The sequence below is a fragment of the Lonchura striata genome, chromosome 16 (genome assembly GCF_046129695.1).
Source record: "Lonchura striata isolate bLonStr1 chromosome 16, bLonStr1.mat, whole genome shotgun sequence".
Taxonomy (NCBI): Eukaryota; Metazoa; Chordata; class Aves; order Passeriformes; family Estrildidae; genus Lonchura; species Lonchura striata.
This window is the reverse complement of record NC_134618.1, coordinates 1730475-1745378: the sequence shown is the minus strand read 5'-3', so window position 1 is coordinate 1745378 and position 14904 is coordinate 1730475. Positions and strand designations below refer to the sequence as shown.

The 14904-nt window shown below is 39.9% G+C and overlaps 1 protein-coding gene across 3 annotated transcripts in view; it reads left to right on the top strand.

Moving 5' to 3' along the window:
• CRAMP1 (cramped chromatin regulator 1) overlaps positions 1-14904 on the top strand; it is a 49305-nt gene that overhangs the window by 13071 nt on the left and 21330 nt on the right. For all 3 annotated transcript variants that reach the window (XM_021529626.1, XM_021529625.3, XM_021529624.3), the window contains exons 4-8: positions 464-617; positions 3479-3562; positions 6055-6103; positions 13430-13515; positions 14200-14323. In XM_021529626.1, coding sequence (XP_021385301.1) covers positions 464-617; positions 3479-3562; positions 6055-6103; positions 13430-13515; positions 14200-14323 — 497 coding nt within the window. The remainder of the gene's footprint in view (positions 1-463; positions 618-3478; positions 3563-6054; positions 6104-13429; positions 13516-14199; positions 14324-14904) is intronic.

Sequence of the window (14904 nt, the reverse complement as noted above, 5' to 3'; positions counted from 1 at the left end):
CTCAAATTTTTTACTTCTAGTATCAGTAACATTAAATGTACTGTAAATAAAACTGCAGCTGGTATATATAGTATGTTTTTCATTTACTCTAGTCGGATATGTGGGGGAAATGCAAAGGATGCTCAGGGAGAAAAATCAATGTTTTCAGTCCATCTACTTAGCACATTTGTAAGTAAAGTTGAGTGATTTTTTTAATTTGCTAGCAACTTACTGGTTTTATTTTGAAACAGTTAAAGAAATTGGAATGTAATTAATTTGGGATCCATATTGCATTTTATGTAAAACAAAGGAAGCCATTGTCATTCTTTCACAGTTGAGTTCCGGTCCCCAAAAATTTTGTTTGTGACCATTGATATCCAGTTTCCCACAAAGAACCCCAAAGTCCCTCATGTTGTTTGACTTGACTTACAACAAGATCCAAGTTTGTGTTTGAGTATTTCTATCTGATTTATTCTTTCTTCAGCATGGGAAGGATTTTGAAGCTATCCAGAACAACATTGCCCTGAAATACAAGAAGAAAGGCAAACCAGCAAGCATGGTGAAGAACAAGGAGCAGGTCCGGCACTTCTACTACCGCACCTGGCACAAGATTTCCAAGTACATTGACTTTGACAATGGTTAGTATGCACCGAAATGGGCTTTGTGCAAGGGTTGGAGTCCTACCTTTTAGAGGTGAGGAAATAAATACTAAGGAGGAACAGAGAGTTCACAGTGTCTCACTTCTTATTTTTGTTAGCATGGCCCTATCAAGGTTCATGTTTTGTGAAAAATGCTTTTCAGAACCTGCTGTTTATATCACTACTATTCTGTGAATTCACCAAGCCAAAGTAAATGCAGATCTGCTCTTAATACTGGGGGGAAAACCAGGTTCAGGGAAATGTTTTTGTATTCTCAGGAACATACCCGTACCTTCAACAAATGACTTAACATTGATCAGGCATGGCTCTATCAAGCAAACTGACCCGGCAACACTTTGCAATTCTTGGGGGAAGGTAGAAACAAATAACAGTCCAATACATTTGTAAATGGTGACATATTTGCTCCCACTTTACAGAAGTTTGAATATTATTCCCAGTGCCATATTCCCCTTCCCATTCTTTTCCCTCCTTCTGCAACTGGTTTAATGAAAACAAAATTAGGATGTCAGATAAACTGCTGGTGGTGTTTAATAACAGTAACATTTTAATTGATAATGGATTTTTATCAAATCCATACTACTTAGGAATGGGCAGAGAGAATTTGAGTTAGTCTGTGGGTGGCCTAATCTGAATAACAGGCTAAAGAAATGTATTTCAGTGTGATCAGATTTTAGTAAGACTCAGTTCTTCTGACATTAAGGTGTCAAACTCCCATTAGCTTGTGATTAAGTAGTAGTCTCCAGAGTTTTCTGGTCATTCTAATTGTGTGTTCTGTAATGCATAAATCATGGCAATTTGCGGTGGTTGAATTTTTTGGTCTTTGAACAACTCCTAAATATCAGCAAAATTTTGGATATAAATTCATCTACAGTTTGTGGCCAGAGCCTCTCAAGTTAAAAACTAATCCGGGAAAAATTGATGTGGAAAGAAGTTAAAAGAATGCAAAGCTAGTGTAAAATACAATCTCTTTATCACAGAATCAACTAGGATGGAAAAGACCTTTGAGATCATAAAGTCCAACCTATGACCACCTTGCCAAGTAGACCATGGCACCAAGTGCCACACCCAGTCTTAAACATCTCCAGAGACAGTGACTCCACCGCCTCCCTGGGCAGCCCATTCCAATGCTCAATCATCCTTTCTGTGAGCTACTTCCTAATTTCCATCCTAGACCTCTGCTGATGCAGCTGAAGGCTGTGTCCTCTTATTCTGTAACTGGTTGCATAAGAGAAGAGATTGACCCCCACCTGGCTACATCCTCCTTTCAGGGAGCTGTAGAGAGTGATGAGCCTCCTTTTCTGCAGGCTAAACAATCCAAATCCCTCAGCCACTCCTTACAAAGACTTGGGTTTCAGACCCTTCTCCAGCTTTGTTGCCCTTCTCTGAACACATTTGAGCATTTCAACATCTTTCCTAAATTGCGGGACCCAGAACTGGACACAACAGTCAAGGTGTGGTCCAAGCAGTGCTGAGTACAAGGGAAGAATCACTGCCCTTGTCCTGCTGGCCATAGCATTCCTGATCCAAGCCAGGTGCCATTGGTCTTCTTGGCCACTTGGGCACACAGCTGGCTCATGTTCAGTCAGCTGTCTGTCAGCACCCCCACGTCCCTTTCTGCTTGGCCATTATCCAGCCACTCTGTCCCCAACCCGTAGTGCTGCAGGGAGTTTTGACCAAAGTGCAGGACCCAGCACTTGGTCTTGATAAACCTCACTAAAAATTAAAAATAAGGAATTATTAAAAGTAACCCATTAAGGAGAAATGGATATGGCTAGAAAGAAGCTGAAGGAATGCAAAGCTAGTGTACGATACACTTAGTATCATACTATGCATGATAGTACATACTATACTACGAATGTATCGTTTTTTAGGAACTTTTGTGTTCCTGAGCTTAGGTTATCTAAAGGAGGACTTGAGTATCTAAACAACCTGGCACAAGGTATATTTGTGGGTTCCTTTTTTCAAAACAAGGCAGCAGTTTAAGATGGGAGCCATTCATATTTTATTTAAAAGCCAGCGTTACAGTGAACGCAGTATGGAAGAATTTTAAAAATAAAAATAAGTTATATATCTGTATCTTTGGCTTCTAGAATCTCATTGTCTGAAGGAATTTTAACAATCAGTGCAGTAGTTCAATTAGGTTTTAGTATTGATAAAAATATGTGTGCTTGGATTTTGAGATCAAAGAGAACTAAAGTTTTGATGAATAGACAAGAATAAATATTTTCACTTGATCTGTAAATCACAAGACTCTCCTTGCTGTTATAGATCTTTAGATCTATTAGGAGTAATGTCTGCATCTTGTGTGTTGAAGAGAAAGGACAAAAAAAAACCCTTGCAAAGTTGGAATAAAATGTCAGCAATTTTTTGTGTAAAAGTTTAGAATCTAGAATTTGTGTCAAATCTCTTATGGTGTGTTTGTGCGTAGAAAAAATCTGTCTCTGGAAAATCCAAACCTACCCCTGAATTTTCATGTAAAAGTGTTCTGTATGCATTTGCTTGGGGGCATCTGGACATTTCCCTTAGAATTTGTAAGCAGTTGATACTAGATCTAGCTTTATTGTGATTTAGCTTTATTTTGCATATTGAGCAGTTGCATATTTGTTTAAATTCCATGGAGATTGCTTTGTTTTCCTGTAATCTAAAATATGCCATAAAAAGGAAGTTGGTGAACCAATCCTATTATAGTGTTTCTTGAACCAAAACTTAATTTTGCCTTTGTGATTTGTCTCATCATTGAAAATACAAATCTTCTCCTTTTTAGTGTTGAAATGAGCATCTGCAATGTAGCTGTGTGTATCTGCAACCTGCATCTCACGGACACCTTTTCTGCTTTCTAGTGTTTTCTCAAGGGCTGAAAAAATCCTCCCTGGAGCTGTATGGCTTAATCTGCTATGGGGAACTAAGGAAAAAGATCGGGGGATGTGAGTATGAATGACTTCAGGTTATTTTTACATGATAGAATCAGAAGTTACTACACTTGAGGCTTGCAGTGTCTAGTTCAGATCCACTTTTGAGTTGCTGTTATCTGTGGTGTTATTTCTTCATTAAATGTGTTTTTATTTTTACATACCTTCTTAGTCTGTTGGATTAATCCACTTTGATAGATTTCTTTAGTTTTATCTTCTGCAAAATGCTGTGCATGTATTGCCCACAGGTGATAAGAAAACATACACAAAGTTTAGATTATCTATTCTGTTATTACTGAAACCTAAGCAATTAAGGGTGTAAATTATACACACCCAGAATTATCTCTGCCCATGCAGTCAAAATCTGGGATGTTGTATTTTTCTAAGTTTTTCTTTAAATATTTGCTCACTGTACCCTGAAGATAAAAAGGCACAAACCACAATTGGAAATAATTTTACTGGCTAAGCAAGATGGGTTCTGACCTTGTCGGTCCCAGAGTCCAGTTTTGTCCATATCGATGAGTGGAGATGGAGGAGTACGTGCCATAACAATGCTTCACTCTGATGTTTGCTGGCAGTTGATTAATTGCATTAGCAACATACCTGAGCTTAGGCTCACAGAACTACAGAGTGGTTTGGATTGGAAGGAACCTTAAAGACCATTTTATCCCAACCCCCTGCCACGGGCAGGGGTACTTTCTACTAAACAAGGGTACTTTCCACTAGACCAACCCCTGTCCTTCTTGGCCTTGAACATTTCCAGGGATGGGACACCCACAGCTTCTTTGGGCAACCTGTGCCAGAGCCCCCCCCACACTTGTAATAAAAAATGTTTTCATAATATATTTTAAATTTCCCCTCCTGTGGTTTAAAACCATCAACCTTTTTCCTGTCCCTCCAGGCCCTGCTGAAAAGTCTTTCCTTGTCTTTTTTATAAGCCTTCTTTAAGTACTTCATATGCTGGGACCCCCAGAACTGCAGGTACAATCTCACTTGAGTAGAATAGAGGATCCCTATCTTACCCTACTGTCCACACTGAGGGGATGAGTCCCACGACATAGTTCCTATGGTTTTCATGGCTTCCAGACCAGAGAGAACTGTGACTTGTCTGCCTTGAAGAATGGGCAGATAAACATGCCCTGTATGTGCCAGTCCATGTGCATACACTTTATCCATGTAGTTTTTCATTTGTCCCCAGGCTTTTTGCACAGTCAGTGTTACATAATAGTGCATCTTCTACCTGCTTTGTTTAATTCGTGAGACATAGAAAACCAGCAAAATACCTTCACTTCTTTGTGAAGTCATACTAGTTGTAAGGTGAAATGACACTAAAGTCTTCATAAGTGAACATGTGCAATTCCTAAAAGGGTTGTGGGATTTTGGGAAAGGTTTTTTGCTATGTTATTCCCTTACCTGGGATTGCTGTCATAGCAGGTAATGAATGAGAATTCACTGTTGTGAATGTTCATACTGACTTTATTCGGTTTGTTTAAAGATCTCCAGTGTGTTAACTGGAGAAGCAGTGCTCAACTTGGAGAAGCAATTTTGAGCTGTTTGATGACAAAGCAGGTGCAGAAGCAAGGCACATTGCACTGTCAGCAGAGATCAGTGTTAGTGTTTCTTTCATGTACCCACATCTGTTTTACAAGCAGACCCTTCCTGCTATGACTGGGAGTAAGATTTCACATAGTCACCATGGCAATGCCTGCAGCCTCTGTGCTTCTGTCTTTTTAGTACTTTGGGACTTGGTTACATATTTTACTTGCTGTCACTTAGAACATTCTTGTCTCCAAGACCAAATGTACTCAAGATGCAAGACTGTACACCCATTTATGACAGGTCTACTCTGTAGCTATGGAAAGCAATTTCTTCCTTCCCCCCACCCCCTTTTTTTAACTCTTGTGGTATTCACAGTCACAGAAATGGTGAAGACTTACTGTGAGCTATTGAGACACAAAAGCACTCCAGAAATACTTTTAGCATTGCCAGAGGAAGGTTAATTGTTCAGTTAATAGATCTGGGCCTAACTGTCATATAAATCAAGTTACCAAAATGTCTGTTTAAAAACATGCTCTATAATGCATACAAAACAGTGAGGGTTACATGTGCACTTTATTATTTTTATTTACTCTTTTGTTGTGTTAAGCACTAGGGTGCTGTTTCATTCTGCCTTGCTGCCTTAGTAACAGAGATTGAGCAGGAAGAAGCTTTGCTTTTTAATAACCTGGTGTCAGATTAAAGCCCAATGTTCAAAGGTGGGTGTAGTACCTAAACTAGGGCTATTTAATCCATGTGTAGAAAGTAATTTTTGTGGCAAAGATCATGTGAAGCTTGCATGTTATGAAAATACAAACTTTCCAGAAGAGCTATGTTACAGTGCATTTATGTATGTTAATCCTATGTGAGAATAAAATGTAATAGTTTTGAAAACCCAACAGGACACAGAGAAGGCCATGAGTTTAAATGTGTAAATCCTAATTCACTCTGTTATCTCATTTACTGAAAAGGTATGGATGACAAGAATGCAGCTAAACTCAATGAGCTCATTCAAGCTGGGTAAGTAAGAACTTACTCCTGAAACTCATAAAACTGTGTTGCTCAGCTGGATGTTGTATTGATCCAAAGTTTGGGACATTTTTTAATTTTCAAGAGCTGAAGTTTGATGTTTTCCATTCTTAGTTTGTTTTGTATTAGGATATTTCTCCCCTTTTCCATGAAGCCATTAATTGTTAATAATAAGAAATGATGGGTTAAGTTTAATAAAATAATTAAATGAGAATTCTTTACAGAAGCTACACTCACTTTCCCTGTGAATCCACTTACTTGTGGATTCACTCAGGGAAATCACAAAATTATTTAGGTTGGAATCCAAGATCATCAAGTCCAACCATTACCTCAGCCCTGCCACCACTAACTCCTGTCCCCAAGTGCCATATCCATAGGTCTTTTAAATTTCTTCAGGGATGGTCATTCCACCACTGCCCTAGGCAGCCTGTTCCACTGCCTGACCACACTTTCAGTGCAGAAATTTTCCCAGTATCCATCTAAACCTCCCCTGGCACATCTTGAAGCTGTTTCCTCTTGTCCTGATCCTTGTTCCCTTGGAGCTGAGCCCAACCCCCAACTGGCTGCACACTCTTGTCAGGGAGTTGTGGAGAGCCAGAAAGTCCCCCCTGAGCCTTGTTTTCTCCAGGCTGAGCCCCTTTCTCAGCTCCCTCAACTGCTCCTTATCAGACTTGTGCTCCAGATCCTTCCCCAGCTCCATTCCCATCTCTGCACACATTCCAGCCCCTTAAATGTCCTTCTTGCAGTGAGGGTTCATCTCCAAACCATGCTACCTCAGCAGGGCTCACAAGTCTTGACTTTCAGGCCTGAAATGACCCTTCAGGACCTTGGAGGCCTCAGCCCTCCAGTGGCTTTTGCATCTCCTTGACATAAAGAGCAAATGTTCTCTTTCACTTCTAAAGCATATTGTGGGATTTGGGGATGCAGTCTATGATTTGATGTACTCCTAGAATGCAGAAGGGGTTAGAAGTTGTGTATTATTATAAATGAGGGCATACCTGATGTATTTGTGCATAAAGTTTTCCAAAGTAGTTCAGCTTTTAGAATTTATGTGTTTTAAAGTGAAATCTCTTTCAAAAGACAAGGCATGTAATTACTTAGGAGGCAGTGATGTGTCCTTAACCCCATCTTTAAAAGTGATTTGAAAAATCGTTATTTTCTGTCTCTTACAGGTCTGCTTTTACCTTTTACATTCTTGCTTTTAGGGTGTTCACTGTAGCAGACAAGTTATTGATGAAGTAAACTTGACTGTAGACAGGAGCAGGAGTTTGCCCCCTCAGCAGCTGCAGTCTTTGGACTTTACCTTGCAAAATATGGATACTTGGCATTGTGCCTTTCATGTGTTCTCAAATGGAGTTTCTAATTCAGTTTCTTAGGAGTTGAACAACCTTTTCTCTCCTGGGAGATGCTGTTTGTACAGTGTGCTTGTGTTGATGGTCTTCAATCACTTGAATCACTTGTTCATTCTTCTGTTAACTGCAAGGTTTTAAATTAGAAGAGAAATTCCCATGTGGTTTGGGTTTTGTAAAATTAGGAAAATATGAGCTGTATGTTTAATGGCATTATTCTTAAAGCAAATTACTTTTTTAAATTTGAGTTACCAGTTAAAGTGGACCTGGGACGAGCCTTCATCTGTAGTTTCTGGAATATCTCTATGTTTCAGAGTTTCAGCAGTTGGTTTAGTCACACTGTGCTATACTAGAGCACCTTTCTTATATTGGGTTATCCAAACATACTAAAGCATAACAAATGAGCCTAATGACGTTTAGTGAGCTGTAGTATCAGTATACCACTTTGCATGATTCAGGCCTTAGTTCTTCTGATTAATTGTTAAATGAGGGCTAGTGATTTCTGTGAAGTCTAGGTGTTTACTTCATGAAAGCCAATCTTGTAACAAGCCATTTTGGGAACAGGAGTCTTACATTTGAAAGTATTAATACTAATCTTCTATGCCAAAATTAGAGTGTACATAACATTAACCAGTTCAGAAGTAGTTGCTTTTGCATAGGCTTTTTGTCTACATCTGGGAGACCCATTTTTGCTTCTGTTTTTCTCCTGCATCCTTTACCCCATTTGGTGGTGAACCTCATCAGTTGAAGAAGAGCAAACTGTGTCTCATTACCGTGTGGATGTCTGCATCACCTGCACGTGCAGGGCAGCCTCATAGCTCCCAGAAGGAAACACATTGCATAAACCTTGGTTGGTTCAACTTCCCATCTTGTTCAGTGATAGTACAATTCTGTGGGCCTCTTCCCTATTTATAATCAGTGTTTTCTCCAGTTCCTGATACATTTCTTTCAAGTGTGACACTCCTCTTCTGAATGCAATGCACTTTGTAAGGCTTGTCACTGAGGAAAGCTGTGAAAGAAAGTGAAACCAAAGTGATTAAAAATGGGGAACATGCATTATTCTGATGATCTGTTCCTTAAGTAGGTAAGCATTCTCTTCATTTAATTGGTAAGAAAAGCCAAGAAAGGTTGTGAGGAGCTACCTGGCAATTTATTTGCAGCATGACTCCTGACCCTGGAGTTACATGCTCTAATTCAGTGCTTGTTTTGCATCTGTGGTTTCTCTACTAATTTCATGGAGCATTGAAAAACAAATGACCCTGTCAGGGACTCACAAGAAAATCATACTTAAAAGCTTCCTAGCTTCCTAGAGTTTATAATCCAGGACATGGATACTAAGGAGTGCCTGACAGCTCCAGTCAACTGACTCTGGTAAGTACTGGCAAAGTCTGTGTGTGACACATCCCTGTTTGGCTGTTGGAGTTAAGGTTATTCTCTGTTGTACATCTCTGTACTTGTCTTCAGAATGTCAGTAACAGGCAAATGAGGCTAGTCAACAGCCAGTGGTACAGGGGTTGTTGAATAAATAGAGAATCTTGCAGAAAATAGATCACAGTTTACATCTTTATAAATGCAAAGGGGAGCTAAGAATTATTCTGTCATCTTCTGTAACTGTTCTGAGTAGTTCAGTGTACTCAGGGCAGCACTGGCCTACTTTAGCTGCTGAAAGACAGGATCACTCTCTGTCCAGTCCTTTGTGCTAAGATTTTTATTACGGCATTTTAATTTCACGACACATTTACTAGGTCATTGATTAGGATGTATAAAAAAAAAAAAAAAAAGGTTTATAGTGGTATAGCAGAACTGCTCAGTAACTAATTTAAATAAACTTAAACTGAAGGTCTGTTGTTTTTTTTCAATTTTAGGAGGGAAGCAATTTTATTTGACTTAGGTTTTGCAACACTCTTTACATTTAATGAAAACTATATATGAATGAATACAAATATTTTCTCTATGTCTTTGTAAATATGCAGAAATTTTGGGTAAGTTAAAAAAAAACAAACAAAAAACAAAGCACAAGAAACACCTAATTAAAGAAGTATTGTAACAGTGGACCAGTTAAGCAGAGCACTCTTCAGTGTCTTGTAGTGTATGTGGTTTTACCCCTCGACCTGAGAGGCTCTTTATAACACAAGTTAAGAAAGAAAGAAGCCATTAACAGGCATTAGTTGTTCTGTCTGGTTCAGATTCTGAATGTGGGATAGGAGTGATTCTTTACTGTCTCCCAGTTGCTTGGGAAAACTCTTTGGCATGCTGAGGGGAAATCTGTAACTCTTTTTAAGATTTTAATCTTGATCATAAGATAACAACTGAAAAAAATAATGTATAAACCAAACCATTTTAAGTAGGCAGGTTATGCTCTTAGTATCAAGTCAGACTGGTAATTCTGAATGCATAGTCAGTAGAGTGACTTTTTTTAAGACTTACCCTTTTCTGCATTTGGAGACATCCAGAATCTAGGTAGCAGAAGAAAATAGGGATTTTGAAGCTTAAAGTAGTTCTGTTGTAGACTGACTGTTCTACTGTGCTTTCCCTAAATTTGTGGAAATAGTGTTCTTCCAGCATCCCAGCTACAGATTTCAATTAGAAAATTATAGTCTAAATATATCTGCTTTTATATTAGTTTGATAAAAAGTTATTCTTTAGACTCTGTCCTAGATTGCTTGAAGCTAAGCATACTTAATGGAGAAGGGAGTTAGGGGAAGCAGAACACATGAATGTAGTGAGCTGGGATATTCAAAAACATGTGCGATGGAAGCATGAAAATAACATTGATTGCTGTTGTGGAAGAGTTTTGTAGTGGCAGGGTGAAAACTTGCATGGGAAGTCTTTAATGGTTTTTCACGTTTGTGTGTGCTCTGTGTTTCTTCATTTAGTGAATGGTGTACTTTTCTTGCTGACTTCTGAACTGTGCCATTTCCCCTCGTGCTCAGGGAAGGCAGTAGTTCCTGCTTCTCCATATAGGTATCAGGTTTGCAGTTTGGTTTTCTCCAATGTGGTTTTCCTCTTAGTGTTTCATTGTTTTGTTTTGGCTTTTTTTTTCAAACAATATATTTTCCATAATATACTTATATTTTTCACACTTCTTTTCTGGCTTTTATCTTAGGTTTTGGTTGGGTTGGTTGTTTTTTTTCTCATTTCTCTGCCCTTTGAAGCATAGATAGAGAGTCGTGAGTCTGTGATGCTGATCCATGTTCATTTATAAGCTGTTCCATGGTAACAGGTGGTGGATACCTGCAGCCCAAGGTCCACCTGCACAGGTGGCAGACAAATGGAGCACAAGCAACTACCAGGAAGCCTGACTCAACAATAAATGCTTTATGACCAAGTAGCTGGGCTCTTGAACAGAAATAGGAAATACGAAGAATGAACAACAGCACTTCTTTCTTCTTTTTCTTAGATCAGTTAGTTCAGCTGTTTTAGGCAGAGCAAACCTTCTGAGCCTTCTGAGTAGCCAGACTCTTGTTTCAATAACTTTCCACTCATGTGATGAAACAATTTCCACAAAACTTGATTGGTTTATATAGTCATATCAGTTAATATAAAAAATGTTTCTCTCGCCAAACCCCTTCTTACTTGTACTGTTATAACTGTCAAGATAATAATTATGGTGATGATGGTAATAATAATGCTATTTCTGACTCTTCACTCACATGCTTCAAGGGGACGTGTGATAGTAAAGAATTGCATTAGCTAAAATCAAGGAGGAGAGTCTCAGCTTGCACAAGTACTGAAAATAATTTGTTGTATTAAAACAGATTACAAATAGGGAAGAAGATCATTGTACAAAATGCTGATTTTCTGATAAACTCATATCTACACTTTAATATAAGGATAAATACAAGAGGATATGGAGTCTCATGCTAAGGCTGAGGTGCCCAGGAGGACGTTTCAACTTTCATCCTTGCCTTAACTTATTGATTAGATATCTGCAAGGGTTTCTGTGTCCCTCTCTAAGAGTATTTACACTGGAAGACACTGACAGAGACTTTACACTGTTGGACTTGGTGGGACCAACTGTGTTCAAACAATTCTTGTTTCCAATAATTAAATTGAAAAGAAATACGCCCTTCCAGCCCAGGGATATTCCAAATCTGTAGAAGTTCACAGTTCAGTAACAAACTTTTGAGTTGCTCATCCCATCAGCTCTATCTTCTCAGGTCTGCCCTCAGTTCTGCTGCCCTTTTGCAAGTTTTCCTCTTAGCACTGTAGACAGCTGCTCTTCCTGCTTGATGGTGTTTTACTTACAGCATAGGAATATTCTTTATAATTTATTTTGTTTTACTGAAAGGACTTGTGTTCAATCCTGATGCTTCTATGCCAGCTGATCCTTAATGCTTCGAGTATTAGAGAGTAATACTGCCATTGGTAATTTGATTGAGCTCAATGTCTGCCTTTTATGTCCCTACAAAGAAAACAGGACTGATGGAGTGAAGAAATCAAGTAGTTTCACAGTGTGAAAACAAAAATTACCTCTGACTTCTAAGGATCTTTGAAACTGCTAGTGATATTGAAACTGAACCAGTGAAATCATACTGTAAAAAGTTACTTTGTTCAGATTTTGCACAAGCTCTTAGACCTCATGTCTGCGCCAGATATGGTGATCATATTTCCAAATGAAAGACTGCAAAGACTTCAGACTCTTTCGTCCTATAATTAAGAGTCATGAGTATAAAGGGAAGACTAAATCAAAACCACTCGTCTTTTATGAAGCAGCTGTCTGTGAGGGCACTATTGAACCCAAGTAACATGATCTTGGTCCACTTATAAAACAGAACTCCCTCCCTGAGTGGATAACCAAGTATTTCATGAAAGTCTGGAAGAGGAGAATCACAAGAGTAGCTCTTCCACAGTGAAAAGGTGATAGGAAAGACTGAATGCTCTGTGAACTTGCACTGCAGACCCTTACATTTCTGTATTCATTCCTGTAGCTATGGTGGTGTTTTGCTCTGTGTCCCTGATCACAGAATAAGCTGAGTTGGAAGGTACAGGGATCCAGGGATCATCAAGGTCAACTTCCAGCCCTGCACAGCACCATCCCCAGGAGTCACACTGTGCCTGAGAGCATTGTATTAATGCTTCTTGATTTCTGTCAGGGTTGGTGCTGTGACCACTGCCCTGGAGAGCTCTCTGGGGGAAGAAGCTTTTTCTCCATCCTACATATCCAGCCTACATCTGCCCTGGCACAGCTTTAGGCCATTTCCATGGCTCTTGTCACTGGTAACCAGCACAGAGAAGAAATTGCTGTCTGCCCCTTCTCTTCTCCTCATGAGGAAGTAGTAGCTGCAAGGTCTCCCCTCAGTCTCCTTTTCTCCAGGCTGAACAGACCAAGTGCCCTCAGCCAATCCTCATATGGCTTCCCCCTTCACCATTTTCATTGCCTTCCTTTGGACATTATCTAATAGTTTATTATCTTTACTATATGGTAGTGACCAAAACTGCACACAATACTCAAGGTGAGGCCACTCCAGTGCAAAGCAGAATGGGACAATCCCCTCCCTGGCCCAGCTGGCAATGCTGGACCTGGTGCTCCCAGAACAAGAACAAGGACTTCCCTCTTGGCTGGAAGGCACTGGTGACTCAGCTCCAACTGGCCTTTGACCAGGATCCCCAGGTCCTTTCTGCAACACTGCTTTCCAGCATCTCATTCCCCAGTCTATCCATACATCGAAGGTTGCCCCATCCCAGGTGCACAATCTGGCACTTTCCCTTGTTGAACTTCACATGGTTGGTGATTGCCCAGTCCTCTAATTTGCTGAGTTCTCTCTGCAGGGCCTCCCTGCCTTCAAGGGAGTCCACAGCTTCTCCCAATTTTTTATCATCTGCAAACTTGCTTAGTATCTCTTCCAGTCCTGTGTCCAAGTCATATATGAAGATGGTGAAGAGGACAGGGCCTAAGATGGATAGGTCTGTATTCACATACTGTTGTTACTGGTTCCTCTAAGTACTTCCCTTTCCATATATCCAGGGCTACAACTGTTCGTTACAAAGGCAGAAACCTGCGTATCAAAGCTCCCATGTGCAGGGCTTTGAAGAAACTCTGTGATCCAGATGGTGAGTAAAAGATGCTGGAACGTGAGGGTGTTCTAGAAGATGGCTGGAAACATAGAAAGTGAGAAGGCTTGTTCTAGTGTGTCCATCACAGGCAGGGAAATTTGGGCTATTGCATGTTTGTCCTGGACACAGTATTCTGTCTTGGCCTCTTTGCTCATATAACCCCAGTAACTTCAGGATTCACCTAGTTTTCTTACCAGCTAACTTGGAAAGAAAATACTCACACCAGACCAGTTTACTGCTGCTTTCACTGTATGTGAAGATGCTAGTGAATGAGCAGTAGTATTGTATTTAGCACTGAACATTTTCAAATGTTTTACCTTCTCCTATTCAGCTATGTATGTTTTCATTTTGGATTTTTTATTTTCTTCCTCATTCTGAAGTAAGTAGAATTAGGCTGTTCAAAGGTTAGAAATACTGTACTTGCTCAAAGTTTCCAGACATCTGATTTTTGACACTGCTTGCTCAGCTGGAATCCCCAGTACCACTACAGTGTCCAAGGATAAGAACATATTGAAACAGAAGGTAAATTAAGGAAGCAGGCTCCACTGGTGAAGCTGACCTGCCCGAGTTGTCTGTAGGTGCTGATGACGTAGGTCTGATATTTTGTATTGTGTAACTGAGCATACAGTGTTGTGACTGAGCTGTCCTTGCTTTGACTCTTTGTGCTTCTTCTCCATTCAGGTGTAAGTGATGAAGAGGACCAAAAACCAGTACGACTTCCCCTCAAGGTCCCTGTGGAGTTGCAGCCACGGAATAACCATGCATGGGCTCGAGTACAGAGTCTTGCCCAGAACCCACGGCTTAGGTAATGGAGAGCTGATTGTGGTGCTCAGAATAGGGAAATAGATGAGCAGCATCCTAGCCCCTTCCTCTTTCTTCAGGGTTCTCTTTGCCAGTTGAGCAGTTCATCTTTGATAATGCAGTTGGCCTAAGTGTACTTAGTCTGAAGCCTTTGTCCAATCAGTGCATGGTTTGTAAACATGACTTATCACGTGGGAAAATTAGATTACCATTGTTCTTTATATCTTTTAATTTGAGTAATGAAGGAGCTACTAGCTTTGGAGATGAGTGTAGTTTGTGCCATGTTAATGTCAGAGCAGAGGCTAAGTAAAATGGAGATAGTAGCCTTAGTTTTACTAAAATTTGTATTGTATGTACCATAAACAGAGAGAAGGAAATATACACAGTGGTCAGAGGTGCCTGCGCCAAGGCTCTGAATATTTCACTTGCACCCAATGATTAAAGTAGCATGGAAAGTGTTTGTAGTTTCTCCCTTGCGAAACATTGCTGGTGCAGGTGTTCAGTGTCATCAGTGGCTGTTCATCCTGGTACTTACGTCTAGTCCAGAACTTGGGACAGCAAACACGAGACCTCAATTGAGTGTTG